The sequence below is a fragment of the Fulmarus glacialis genome, unplaced genomic scaffold (assembly GCF_000690835.1).
Source record: "Fulmarus glacialis isolate BGI_N327 unplaced genomic scaffold, ASM69083v1 scaffold35341, whole genome shotgun sequence".
In the NCBI taxonomy this organism is placed as follows: domain Eukaryota; kingdom Metazoa; phylum Chordata; class Aves; order Procellariiformes; family Procellariidae; genus Fulmarus; species Fulmarus glacialis.
In genome coordinates, this window is record NW_009191544.1 from 35,534 (window position 1) to 49,752 (window position 14,219).

At 45.0% G+C, this 14,219-nt stretch overlaps 1 protein-coding gene across 1 annotated transcript in view; it reads right to left on the reverse strand.

Moving 5' to 3' along the window:
- The window catches only part of PAPPA (pregnancy-associated plasma protein A, pappalysin 1), a 177,796-nt gene that overhangs the window by 30,146 nt on the left and 133,431 nt on the right, over nt 1-14,219 (reverse strand). Inside the window, exons 14-15 of the mRNA XM_009586738.1 lie at nt 9,276-9,444; nt 2,566-2,749 (exon numbers count right to left, since the gene is read on the reverse strand). Coding sequence (XP_009585033.1) covers nt 2,566-2,749; nt 9,276-9,444 — 353 coding nt within the window. The remainder of the gene's footprint in view (nt 1-2,565; nt 2,750-9,275; nt 9,445-14,219) is intronic.

Here is a 14,219-nt window from a genome sequence, read left to right on the forward strand (position 1 = left end):
TTCGAAACATCGTTACACCCATAATATATCAAAAGCCACCCCAGTTGGTTTGACAAATTCAACTGTGTATGTCCTATGCATTTTCTCTTTCTAGATGATGGCATTAAATCATTACTGACTCTGTTTTCAGATGACAGACAGACAGTGCTTATTTCAGGAAATGCTATAGCATAGGGGAAACCACACTGGCTTTGTAATCTTTTGTATTTCTCTTCCTTATTTTGTTCTTCTCTGAAAGGAAGCTTGCTTCATACATCAACCCCCTCCTCTCCAAAGTCATGGCATTAACAGAGGGTTTGGTGCCATTACATTCTTCATTCTGCTTCTGTGTTATATCTCTTCCCTGAATCTGTCCTTTTCATTTCAATTTTGAGCCTTTTGGAGCAGCATCTGTTAGTATTAGAGTCACTACTCCAACACAATGAGGAGCCATTCTCAGCTGGGGACTCTCAGTCCTTGGGGACTACTGTGATAAATACGATTCATAATACTCATTAGAGACTCATTTTCCTTAGGAAGCTTTCTTGGCCAGCACCTCAAAGGTAAAAGGTACAATAGATCTATTTGCCTCTGCTGTGACCTACTTGACTTCAGACGGTTAAGCTAAAAGTAGCCTAGTCTCAGTGTATTTTACATTCTTTGTTATTTTATACTGTATGTTGAAAAGGAATAAGCTTTTCCTAAGAAACAAAGCACAGCTATGAGCCACTAACCCTTCTAAAAATCCCTAATACTCTATTGAAATCCCCGAGCATTGCTGCAGGAACTCTTCTCAACCCACAAGGCATATTTTCAACAGTAAGCCAACTTCGGAGTTATCCAAAATAATACTGACAAACTGCTAACCCCAGAGCAATGCCATCTCTCTGAGAGGGAAGGAAGAGAGCTGGGGCAGGAGGCTGGAATTCAAAGAAGAAGAAAACAAAAGGCTCTGGAGGGCTCAGGAAGGTATGTGGAGGAGCCTTTCTGCCCTACCCACAAAGATAAGAGAAGCCGCATTAAATCAGCCCTGGCTTTCTCTCTCCCCTCCCCAACTGCAGATGATTGCAGAGGTATTTTGTGCAGAAGGGAGCTCTTTTCTAGAGCACCAGCATGCTCCTCTGCTCTGACTCATGCAGCAGCTCTGCAGACCAGCCGTGGTGATATCATACTTGCCACTGCAAAGTGATAAGCTGTGACATTACCAACAGTGGCTGTCATGACGTCAGTGATTGAATTAGGCATGAGTCATTCGAACACCATTCTCCAGAAGCTTAGTAGCAACATCTATTAGTCATCACCGATGGCTGTACACCAAATGGTGCCTTTACCTCACAGCTCACAGAGTTTCTGGACAAAAGTGAAGGGATGCTACACACCACAGCTGCACCCCCTGACCTGGGGGTTGGTTATTGTCCCTCCAGCTACCCCCGCTGCAGTCATCAGCTGAAGCTCTCGTTGGTCATGATGAATATAATTATTTTCACTGCCCCCTCAAAAAAATTCCAGGCATTTTCAATGAAAAAACACCTCTTACTGAAGATGACCCTCTGAGTGTACGAACAGAAAAAGGGAATTCTTTGATAAAAATCTCCCCTTTGAGTCATCTCAACTTTCACTGTGCTTAGGCTGCTTGTGGTTACTCTCCTAAGTCGGAGTTAGAAGAATTAAGCAATTTGGTTATATATGAAGAAATCAACATATCTTTTTCACTGAAATGAAGAATACTTCCCATGCCTCTTCTGGGGTTTGCAATGAATCCTAGCAGAAAAGGTGATACCACATGTACAAAAAAAGCATTTGTACCTGAGTTGACAACAGCAGTTAAGATTACTGCACTTCAAGATGACAAGTTAATTTGGCTCTAATGTTCCTTCAAATTAACAATGATATCTTTTCGTGTTTCCTGAGGACCAGATCAAAAAGGGTAATGTGCCAGTGAGCAGAAGAGTTGATGGTGCTGAGAAGATGATGGGGATGCTAGCAGAAAAGCAGCAGGGAAGAAGATGGAGTAGAAAAGGAAAGAAGGCAACAGAGTGTGTTATTTTTAAGAAAAAAAATATTATAGAGAGTCCCAAACAAGAAGAGGAGAGAAAGGTCAGAGGTAGAGCAAGGTGAGTGTGGAAAAGGAGAGAGGTGATGGGTGGATTAGGAAAAACAGTGATGTGGGACTGGGCCACTGGGACATGGGACTTTTCAGTCTTCTTCTGCCTTTCCAAATACATGGAGGAGGCATAGAAGGGAGACAGACACAGAAAACAGAGAAAGCATGGGAAAGAAGATGAGAGAGTTCAATTTGATTTATCCCCATGACTTTTCTATGTTTTGGTTGTATGGAAGCAATATTCACTGTCATTACTGCCTGGCCAGCCGTGATCAAGGAAAGGTCAAAGGAAGGTAATAGAGAGACGCAAAGGAACTTAACTTCTAATATAAATAAACCTTCCCATAGAGTCTCATAATTCTTCATACTTAAAATATCATGAATAATTTTAAAACAACAGCAACAGTAACATGTATTGCTAGAAACAGTCTGTGTTAGCTGTGCAGCTATCCCCAGGTCACTGCACAGGCACCCTCCGATACCTTTCAGAAGAGCAGGAGGTCGGCAAGTGAAGGAGCATTTCTTGCCAAAGGTGGTCCCCTCGCTGCAGTTGAAGGTGGCTGGGTAGACATGGTACTGGTCTGGGACACCGCAGTCCACGGGCTCGCAGGTCACCTGCTTGTTCCACTTCCCATCCATGCAAGTCATGGTAATGCTGGGCTCCATCTGGAAAAAGACACAGGCCTACAGCCACCCCAGCCAGCTAGGCACAGATCAAAACCATTTCAAGCCTAGTAACAGCCATTATTTTGGCTCACAAGTTAAGCAAAACTGGGCCTGATTACTACCATCATCATTTGGACAGCAGCTACTAAAACCACCAAGGTCCCTCAAGAAACAGTGTCAGAGAACCAGGATGTATTTCTGTCGCCTCCGGGGTGAGACACCAAAGTGCTTCAATATAAAGAGCGGAGCACTACAAATAATCTGAACTCTTGCCTGCATCGCCTCCTGAGACAAGCCGGGAAGCCTGCTGCTCTGCCCTGGGGTCAGAAAGGAGCGTGCAAGTCTGAGCTGTCTGGAGCTGACAGCTCTCCCCGATCCCTGCCACCTTGGCAGAGACACAGCCACTCCAAGGGGATCCCCGTGTACTTCTGAGTAGTCGAACTCACTCTTGGGTTTGAAGTAAAAGCCAACCTGACCTGAGCCCATCTGGGACTCCCATCCGAGGCTCTCCCAAGAGGTGTATCCACCCTTGGACTGGGGTACCAAGGGAGGTGGCCTGGGTCATGTCAACATTGTGTTCAGCTACTGACAGCTCCTGTTACGGCTTCCACTATCAGAGTGCCCCAAGGCTCCAAATGAAATCAGGGCTCTGCTGCCCTGGCACCAGGGATACACCAGGGATACCAGGACAGCCTTTTTCCTGGAGGAGTTTGCACTGGACAGACCCAAGAGCATCCTGCCCGTACGTTCACCTGGCACTTGAGAGGTGGAATACAGAGTCAGTGCCTGTGCTCTGACTTCCCTAATGTCACTCCACCGTCATAGCTACACAGAAGCTACACCTCTATGGATTTGAGGAATAATCCAACCAATGCAGCAGACTGAAATCCTGAAGTGCTAAGGAGAGAGAAAAAAAGGGGGAGGAAGTAAAGGAGCCACCCGACCAAAGCTAAGGTGAAGAATTTACTGGGTGACGGAAGGACAAACAGATGTTGGCAAAGAGAACAGAATAAACAACATATCCACTTTCTAATTAAAAAGGGAAAATTATTAAAAACTAGAAGTGAAGAATCTGAAAGTACGACTCTTCCCTCCATACCAGAATAAAGAGAGGGACAGAAGAAAAAGAAATGTGAGAAACCCAAACACGAGAAAGGGAAGACACTCGTGAGGAATCTGACCAAGCCGTACAGCAGCACTCCTCTGCCTCCGGGGAATATTCTATTCAGGGCTGGGATGCTCACAGAAGATTTGCACCACCGACCATTGATCTGGGTTTATAAAAGGAAGGGGAATTTTTCTAGCACACATCAAAGGGACCTGGATTCCCTTTTTGCAAAAACACCCTAATGGTTTCAACAGAAGTTCAGACCTGTCTCCCTTTGATATATGGTTGCATTCAGAATGGAAAAAGCAGTCCCAGAGCTGAGAAACTGGACACTTCCCAAGTGGGCACAAAACCCCTTTTCTAGACCGTGGAGTTTATTTAAACAGGGAGCACTGCTGATGGAAAAAAATGTCTTTTCTACAAATTCAGAGCACATTCTGGGATTCTCGGATGCTCAGGTGAAGTGACACTTTGTGTTCTCATTCCCAATTATTTTGGTCCCAAGTGGCTATTAATTCTGCCTTTGTTGCTTATCCGAATATCTGCACCATTAAAAAGTATACATATTCTGTAGCCAGCTGATGACTCGAAGATGCCTGTGCTTCCAGGACGTTGCCGTGTGATGGCCACAGGAGAAGCGATGATACAGCATATCCCCATGTCTTCATAACACATACACAGCAGCATCACCACCATATTTGCACTCCAGGCTGGGCTGCTCCAGCATTCAGCAAAGCCTCCATTTCCCTTAACAGATGCTATCATCAAATAACACTCCAGCACTGTGGCTGCTGGGCACCTTGACAGCAGGAGGTTAAAACATAAAACCAAGCTATTGATGTCAGGGGCTATCCAAACGTTATGGAAAAGACATGGGTCTTGCACTGTATCTTGCTCGATGCTGGATCCACGCTGAGCACAGGGAAGCTCTATCAGTGATAGGAGATTCAACTCCAAGAATTCAGTTATTAGTGTTGGTGTAATCTAATTTAGGAATAAATGATTGTTCCTACCAGCTGATACTGGCTGCTGAGACACAGTATGGTGCACAAAGGAGTTTCTCTAACAACAGGGTTGCACATCAGATGTACCTCTACAGAACACCAAATAAACAGTGCAAATTCAGAATCCGGAATATAACACAAAAAATTAAACAGAAGCAGTATCTGTGCATGACAGTCAAACCTTACAGAAAATGGGCAAGAATGTTTTGCCCAAGCTAACACTTGTGAGAGTATTTCAGCTGCAGCCACGGTCTTTGTTAGCAGAAAGCTGCAGGACACTACGGCCTGCTGGAAATGCAACATGCCTGGGGTCAGCCCTCCTTGGAAGGTCCCTCATTAGAGCTACACACCCACTGCATTTTATTTCTGCCCCTGTTCTAGACCTTGATGTGAAAAAAAGGAAGAGTCTCTCCATGTTTTCATCTCTGGGATCTTCCCCATGGTACTTTCCCAACAAAAACACTAACCAAATCTGGAAGAGTCACCTTCTTCCAGACCCACATGACTTTTCCTCTTCCTGGCACACTGCAAGGCTATTCCCACACAGAGAAGCTGTGCCCATGTGGGTAAGACCCTGGCTTCTCAGCTTTTTCCAGTAATTTGTTCCACACTTTGTATGATGGAAGCTGAGGTTTTCAAGGTCAGACATAATAATGGCACATTTTAGAGCATGTCTATCATGTCACCACTTCAAGCAATAGGAACACATGCGTTTCTGCAGCAGAACATAACAGAGAACATTTCCTGCAATGGAGACAAAGACTAGTAGCTTTGATTGAAAGCACAGAGGACAACCCTAACACGGAAATTATTGCAGATGGCACCCACCAGCCTTCAGCTTCTCCCTCTTGCAATGTCCCATCTGAAGGTGGGACCATTGCAGGGCAGGACCCCAGGCTGCTGAGCAGGAGCCCAGCTCTCCCACCACGCTGCACCTCGGGGAGGGTATTTCCAATCGACAGCATGAGCAGTGCCGCCTTTGGATCCGGCACTGGGTCTTTGTGGCAGCATCTGCATCTCCCACCTGAAGCCTGAGCAGGCAAGTGCCTGTTTCGCCTGTCTGATCTGACAAGGTCACCCAGCTCACAGCAGTCCATACGAAGCACTTGGCTTTCTCATCTGGTTTATTAGCTGTCACTTTGGGCACTTTGCGCTGCTTTGACTGGCATCGCAGCAACCGCTTCCCTTCATGTCCTGCCTTCCAAAAGAGGCTTACGCAAGGAGGGAGGGTGGGTGAGGAGGAGAAAAGAGGGGAAAAAAAAAGGTCCTCCAAAGATACAGTGTGCAGTATAGTGAAGAAGATGCAAACTTAAACAAATCTGGTGCCAGAAAGATTTGTTTCTTGGGACTTTTAACAGCCTGGGAGAATTCATGTCTCCTTCCTGCTGCCCGAGATCCCAGCCGGCTCCTTCTTCAAGCGATGCTTCACGTGTGAAGTTTCCTCTCCTTAAAAATGAACAGCTGTGCCCTCCCCTCTAAGTATTCTTCCACTTCTGCCCACTACTGTGCCTCTAATTGAACCCACATGAGCCGCGCTTTCTTTTCCTGGCATGATTGATGATGCCTTTGCACAACATTAGGGAGCTGCTGGGTTTTAAATAACACCTCTTGACCAGAGCAGCAGTGGTGGTGGCTTCAAGGAGAGATGACAACAAGTAACTGAATGAGCGGGGGCTTTCAGCGAAGGACAAGGGGGAGGAAAGCAGTGAAAGACAAAGGGGGAAAAGGGGGAGAAGAGAAGAAAGAGCGATGGAGTTGTCAAGGGGGGTGGGAAGAAATCGGGGGGAAATGAAAACATCCCGAGATCTTCTTTGTGAGAAAGATACATGAAGGATTTTGCTCCATTACTATGCAAACCCTTTTTTGTTGTTGTCGTTGGAAGTCCCTAAATGAGGATGAGAGAGAGCCCAAGAGTCTGTAAACAGCTCAGCTTTTTTTTATTTTCAAACAGCAAACAGTTGCTTACTGCACATAATGCTGATGGTTTTTAGGGTTTGGAGATTTTATGGAGTTTTAACAGAATTTGGGAATGGGAGCTTCTCAGAGAGCAGAGATGAATGAATTTTTTGCCCTAAGACTGATTAAAATGGTGGCTTCAGAAGACACAGAGGCCAGAAAGTGCACAAACTGTTAAGAAGATTTTCAAAGACCCCTTAGATGTAAAAGATTGATTTGAAATGTGACTTGTGCCCCTACATCTCTGAAGGGCTTTTGAAAATTTTGCTTTTAATTCTCTGTTCACCCTTTTTTTCTGCCTTTCAGTGAAACACGGAAGACAAATGTGGTTCAGATGCTAAACCAGGGTGTTTTCACTGGTCTGTCAATCATCTTCATCAGCATGCGGTGGTCATGGGCCACCGATGTTCAGTCTGCTCTTTGAGACGCTGCCCCTCACCTCAGCCTCCTTCCTACCCAAGAGTGTGAAACATCAGCATGGGCAAAGCTACTTTCCTTCCTCCTCTTCCTTGTGCAGCCCCCCACTCTGTCAGTGAAATGAGAAAAAAATAGCTCTAGACCCTCAGATCAGTCAAACAAGCAAAATATCCAACTAAATGACAACAGTGAAACAACCAACAGCTTTGTGCAAGGTTCCTCAATCACGGCAGAAAGTCCCTCTGACCACAGATAACAGCCCACTTGCCCCATCTCATCTCCAATGCTGGTGATCAGAAGAGGAGCTGAAGCGGGGAAGCAATTGTGCAGTTCAATACAACACAATATGAGGAATCCAAACCACGGATTCCGGACTTTCTCGGATAATTCATTTCTTGCCTACACGTTCCACAGGTTCTGGCTTGAAGCACCTGACACAAAGAAATAAAACGATAGTGAAAGAAACTGCCTGTTCCTTTTCAACGGATCTCTGAAGCACATGAATAAACTTTTAAAGCACATGTTTAATGTGCTTAGCTGAACACGGATATCTTTAAGATGCTCCACTCCTTCCCTGATTTGAGCAGTGAATGCACAGCACTGAGCAAAACAAAGCCATCGTCCTCAGGGTTTTTACTGGCAGAAAAAAAGACGATGAAGTGCAATAGTAGACCAGGGTGAGAGGAAGCATGTTGTAATAGGCAGTGAATCACGTTAGCTAGGGGTGCTAAAATCCTCCACTCCTGTCATATGAGTCTGATCAAGGCTCTGAAACCAAACTTCTCAGAGCAAAACCATGTACAGTTGGCTGAGCCTCCCCAAAAGGTACTTCTTGCGTTTAAATAACACAGTCCTGGTGAAACATGTTTAGGCTGTTTTATTTGGTTTGGGATTCCTGTGTGCTCAATGTACAGATCCCTTCCAACTATTTCCTGGTTCAGCCATTCAGGCTCGTTTGAGAACTTGTTTTCTGTTCTGTAAAAATGCTCAGCTGGAGCTGGGGTTCTGGTGCTGATGCCAATTAGGATGGAAGAGGCCCAGCTCGCGGGGTCCTGTATTTGTTTTGTAATTGAGTTGAAAGGGCTGACTCATTCCCCTCCATTCTGTCTCCCCCCTCTGCGAGCTGATGAAGAACACAGTATTTCACAAATACAGACAGGCTGCTGAGCGCCGCTGCCTGCCCCCAGCCCTCCCCGGCCCCAGATGTGTGTGCTGCCCTGACAACACGCAAGAAGGTGCCGATGGGGGAAACCACCCCCACGTCGCGCTCACGGGATCCGGCACCATTTAGGGATGAGAGCACAAACTGGGGTGCCTGCGCTGCACCCATGTATCCCGTGCATGGGCCATGCTGCACATACGCCTTGTCCACCTCCCCCAGCACAAAGGACATGCATTTTTTTAATGTTTAAAGAAATTGATAGTTTTCCTTGATACCCAACTCACTCCATCAAGACACGCTGCTTTTGTAGGACTGGATTATTAATGCACGGCTTAGGGAAGACGGGGAGCGCTCCCTGGCGCACTGGGGTAGGTTTTTGGTGCTTTGTTTGGAAGCAAAAAGATTTGGGTGCTTTTTCCGCCCCCTTGATACCATGCATTTCTGCAGCGTCAGGGTGTGGTTGGGACTGTAACACTGCAAAGGAGTTAAGACATTGTTAGCCTCAACCCGAGGAATAAAAATGAGATATTTTGCCCACAAACTGGTTGTGCAAAAAACCAAACACCCCACCCCCCAAAAACCAACCTAAGAAACACTGTTTGGCTGAGTAGAGCCAGTGAGATCAGAGAACGCCTGAACACATATTTAAATCTTTTGGGTTGAAAATTTCTAAATTTGGGGAACATCTGAGCTTTGCTCACTGTCAGTACCTCTTCCTACAGAGTCAGATGGCTCCTATTCTGATGAGGAGTATTTGGATAAGGCCTCGTCCCAAGGCTGAGCTGAGATTTTGGGTTTTAGGCTGGGTTATTTCTCAATTTCTCCTCATCTGTTTGCTCATCCCTGTCTTGAGGGTCATACAAAACCAGCAGAACAAACCTGGCTCTTGCTGAGATCATCGTCTCGCTGGACTTGCAAAATGTAGCCTGTCTTGCAGCTCACGCTGCACTGGGCACCGTTGTACCACCCGCCACCAGTGCAGTTCAGCAGCGCGTTCTCGATCTCCAGCTTTTGGCAGTCGGTGGCTTCGCAGGAATAGTGGACACAGCTAGGTGGGAGACAAGAAGTGGTATTTTTATTCAATTCATTTAATTCATTCCACAAGAGCAAGCGTGTCTCACTCACAAACTCATCACTTGTGAGGCAGCAGGTACACAGCCTGCATACTGAACCCGACTCGGCAAAGGGCTCCTCCCCAACGAGCACACCCTCTAGTTACGTCTTCTGAAGCACAGGGACGGTGGTAACAGGGGTGATGACAATGAAAGCAAATTACAGATCTTGTGGCAAAAGGGAAGAGCCTGCCAATTCTGCAGCATTACTTTCTGTTCTGCAACATTCAACTGCACCGTGGCCTTCCTACTCCTGTACCAACACACATCCATCCATCCATCCATCCATCCCACGAGAGCAGTCTCCCTCGAAGAGCAGTCCTTATGCCCCATCCAATTTCTCTGCTGAATTCAGGAGTGCCCAATACTGCTAGTGATGTGTGCATGTGTGTACGTGTGAGGAGGGGTTTCTTTGATAGACACTCTTATCTTTGAGAAACTCGATTGAAATCAACACATTCATTTTATTCCACTTCACGAGGAACACCAAACATCAGCTGTGTAGCTGTGTTGATAAGCTCTTATCAAGCTCAGCAGCATGCTGTCATTTCAGATCTCTCCAGTTGCTGTCCTGCCATCCATAAAATGTTTCCCTGGATGGAAACTGTCTGCTCTCCCTACAATAAATTATTGTAACATTTAGCACAGCTTGTAAAAAGAGGTTTTTGTTTTATTTTTGTATACACAGAGATGTCTGGTTGACACAAAATCTTTCACCATCTCTGATGACCTGTGTCAAACATTATAGCACATGTTCAAATGTGAGTATGGGGCAGTCCCTCAGCTAAAGGGCAATGAAAATGCTGAGAGTCTTAAAGCATGAGGGTAGATTTAGACTAGCTATAAGAAAGACATTTTTTACAATGAGGGTGGTGAAACACTGGCACAGGTTGCCCAGAGAGGTGGTGGATGCCCCATCCCTGGAAACATTCAAGGTCAGGTTGGACGGGGCTCTGAGCAACCTGATCTAGTTGAAGATGTCCCTGCCCATGGCAGGGGGGTTGGACTAGATGATCTTTAAAGACCCATCCAACCCAAACCATTCTATGATTCTATGTGCAAAGACGTTTTGCTGGATTAGAGACAAAATTTCTGGGGTTAAGGATTCCTACAAGGTGATATGCCTCTGCTGAAAATTAAAATTAATTTAAATTAAATACAGTTAAATTAATTCCGAGGAGGGGAAACCTTGCCTTATTTCACCATCTATGTGGGTAGGGAAGAACCCGAAACACAGAACGTTACTGAAAGAAGGGAAAGCAATGCATCAATACACATATTTTGAAATGGATTACAAGCAAGCTATTCCCATCTCCTAGAAAAAGGGTTAACAGCCACCAAAACCCCATCCACCTTAGTAAGCACAGGACTTAGCACGTACATGGTGTTTTGCTGTGTTCAAAGCATTGTGCAGACATTATCTAATTAATTTTCATGACACTCCTATGAGACACCTGGGCTGGTATTGTTATCCCCATGTTACTGATAGAGAAGCACATCTGCACATGTCTCTACTGAGCTCTAGATCAGATTAAACGACAGTATTATGTACCTCCACAACTCATTTCTCTGCCCCAGACTAGTGCTATATGGGAAGTGCCTGCTGCTTGTAATTTAAGGTTGCTTGTTCAGTGGCGGCCCTTCCCCGGAGTACGATGAGCCATAAACAATTTCTACATTCAGAAAGATCTTATTTCCTCATTGTGCACAAAGTATTACTGCTGACAGGACTGAGGAAGGAGAATTCCACCTCTGTGTTGGCCAACTCGATACCCTTGTATGCAACAAACAGCTCCCTGTCTATCAGCACTACAACTGTGATGCTCGTTACTCTGCAGAACGGATGACCCTCTGCCAAAGCTGACCTACACAGAGTGATCATGCCTTCAGCATGATCCCCCCCCATACCAAGGGTTTCACGCATGTTTTCCAGTCACTGCAACTCACAGACTGACATAGAAATTTAAACCGCCATTGATTTCACTTTGCACCGATCAATAAGACTGTGGATGAGATGGTGGAAGAACAAGTGGACAGCATATCCTAGTGCCCAGGTGGTCTTCTCTCGCAGAGAAATGAGGTGAGGAGAACAGCCATGTGCAATTGTCTTGTAAATCCCCAGCATGAATCACCCAGGAATGTGAACCACAGACCTTACTCTGTTTCGGCAGCAGCCCCCCGGGCAGCTTCACATGATGTGGCTCCCCGAGCGGAGCAGTACCTTACTATTGACCTCACGGCACTGCTAGTCGAGTAACATTAGCAAGAATATCTGAACATGGATGTTGAGTGAGAGTGTAAATGATGAATGACGTCTTGTCGAATCCTCCCTACATGTCCGAGTTACAGCTACCCATGAAGGCTAACCGCCACTTTGCTCCCCTCTGTTTTTCAGACGGTGAGGCTGCAATACGAGTTCCTCCCGTGCCAGGGCTCCAGTGATGAGGAAGCTGACTCATTGAGGAAAAAAGCGAGCACTATTGCCAAGTCATTCTCAGAAATACATATTGCGAACCTTGACTGCCCATTGCAAAACTCCCGCAAAATCTGAAAACCTTTTTGCACTAAAGTTGGAAAAATAAAATAATAGCAGACCTATTTCATTTAATATCTTACGTGAATCAATGTGCTACACATCAATGCAGCACTGAACCCAGCCTTGAATGGCTTCAGAGAGAAAGATGAGCCTAAGAAAACCTTTGCAATTTGCACAGAGGGAAATCTGGAGGAATGTCACCGCAGTAAGTGGCATCGCTTTTCATTTCCATCGATGTAAAGGAGAAAAAGAATCCGGTTTCTTGAGTTCATATCAGGACACCAGATGAGCAAGCCTGGGCTGAAAAGTCCTACAGAACTGAAACGCCACAGACAAAGGCATTAAGAAACACTTATTGTGATGTTCTTCTTTCTGTTTACAAGTCCCCTTGTGGTCTTCTTAAATGGCCAGGGAACATTTTTAGCCACCCCCTCCAGGCTCCAGATTATGCCTCGGTTAGCAGATCATCTGGGCAGCTCTCTCTGTCTGTAACTCTATATGAATGACTTCAGTGACAAACAATACAACCATTCACTTTTTGTAAAAAAACAACCACTGCCACCAAATGTTTCCAATTTAAATATTTCTGGTTCTCTAGCTACTGGTTCCAATTTGGTATCAGCTACTGTCAGCCGTAAATCCCAATGAATTTTGAAGTCACGATCCTGAATTGAGTTCTGCAAATGCAGAATTAAGAAGGAGAAATGAATATCTCCAAGTAGGAAGTTTAGACAAAGAACCCATCACATCCATATTACAGAATTGTGGGTTACAGAAGCTCTTGCATGGGTACTGCTATTTAACAGTGGTTAATCATCACATGCTCCAGAAACTATGCATTCCTTGGGAAAGAAACAATATAGAGTATCTGAGAATGAAATCCTGGCATGGGACAGCTTATCCCATTTTCATGCAATCAAAATTGGGTAATTCCACCAAAATTGCCTATTTCAAATCATCCCTGGTCTATCCTAGCTCCCCAAATGCACCTGGGAATTGCTTGCCAGAGTATGAGCTGGTCTTGACAAAAGCTATGCAAGGGACCCAAGGACCACTCTAATGATTTACTGATATCTACGTAACGAACAAGTGTCAGTGCCTGGGATATTCCCTGACAGTGTTTATTTTACTAGATCCACCTCAGGATTCAGCTGTTCCTGTTCTTGCCCTGGTAGCGTATGATTTCCTAAAGCAACGTTTTCACACCAAGCTGAGTGCAAGGAGCAGTGGATTTCTTGCACACTTTCCACTGTCTGCAGCGTGTTAAAAATATAGATCAAGGCAGACCATTTAAATGATGTAAAAAGCCCTGAACTGAGTTAGCTTCACATGTAGGCTGAAGTTCTGAGCCAGTTCTTACTTTATTCAAATCCATTCTGCCCGTCCCTAATCTAAATGAGCTCAGTCATTAGCCTCTAAATCTTTATTTCTCTGTGCCAATATTGGCCCCAATTCAGCAAGGCACTTAAATATGTGCTTAACTTCAAAAGCACAGTTAAGTCCCACTGATAGATTTGACTACAGGGGGATGTAAGCAAATAGCTAAGGGCTTTGCTAAATTGGGGTCTTAGTGACACAATCCTAGAAACACTTGTATTTTAACATGTTTATAGAGAATTATAACAATTAAGTGGAACTCTTCCTTCCTCACATAAAAACGATCCAGGACTTCCTCTTTCGAAAAGCTTACAGCAGCCAAACTTTCTTTTCCTAACCCTGGGGTCAAGCACTTTTCCAAGAACTCATCTTAACACAGCACCCTAATTATTTGTTTCCTTCGCTATAGCTCTAACACATATATATGCATAGGTGAGCATAAAAGCTCATGGTATACACTTGTTATAAGAAGAGCCACAACATTCTCTACTGTACCTAGAAAAAACTCCCTTCTGCACAGTTCAGGTCAGCCTGGGCTGCAGACCTGAAGCATACTTTGGTTTTGTTCTACACCACCATACATACAACTCACACAGAGGTAACCTTCTGAGGGTGTTTCTAACAGATTTATCCTTACAGTGGGTTCATCTTCCCCACTGTAGAGATACCCCTAAAGGCAAGAGCAGGTTCTCCCTCTCTAATCCAAACATATATGCACCATATTGAAAAGCAAAGGCTGCTAGCCACATTCCTTGTAGAAATAAAAAAGTATGAACTGCAAAGGTGGCAATGAATTTA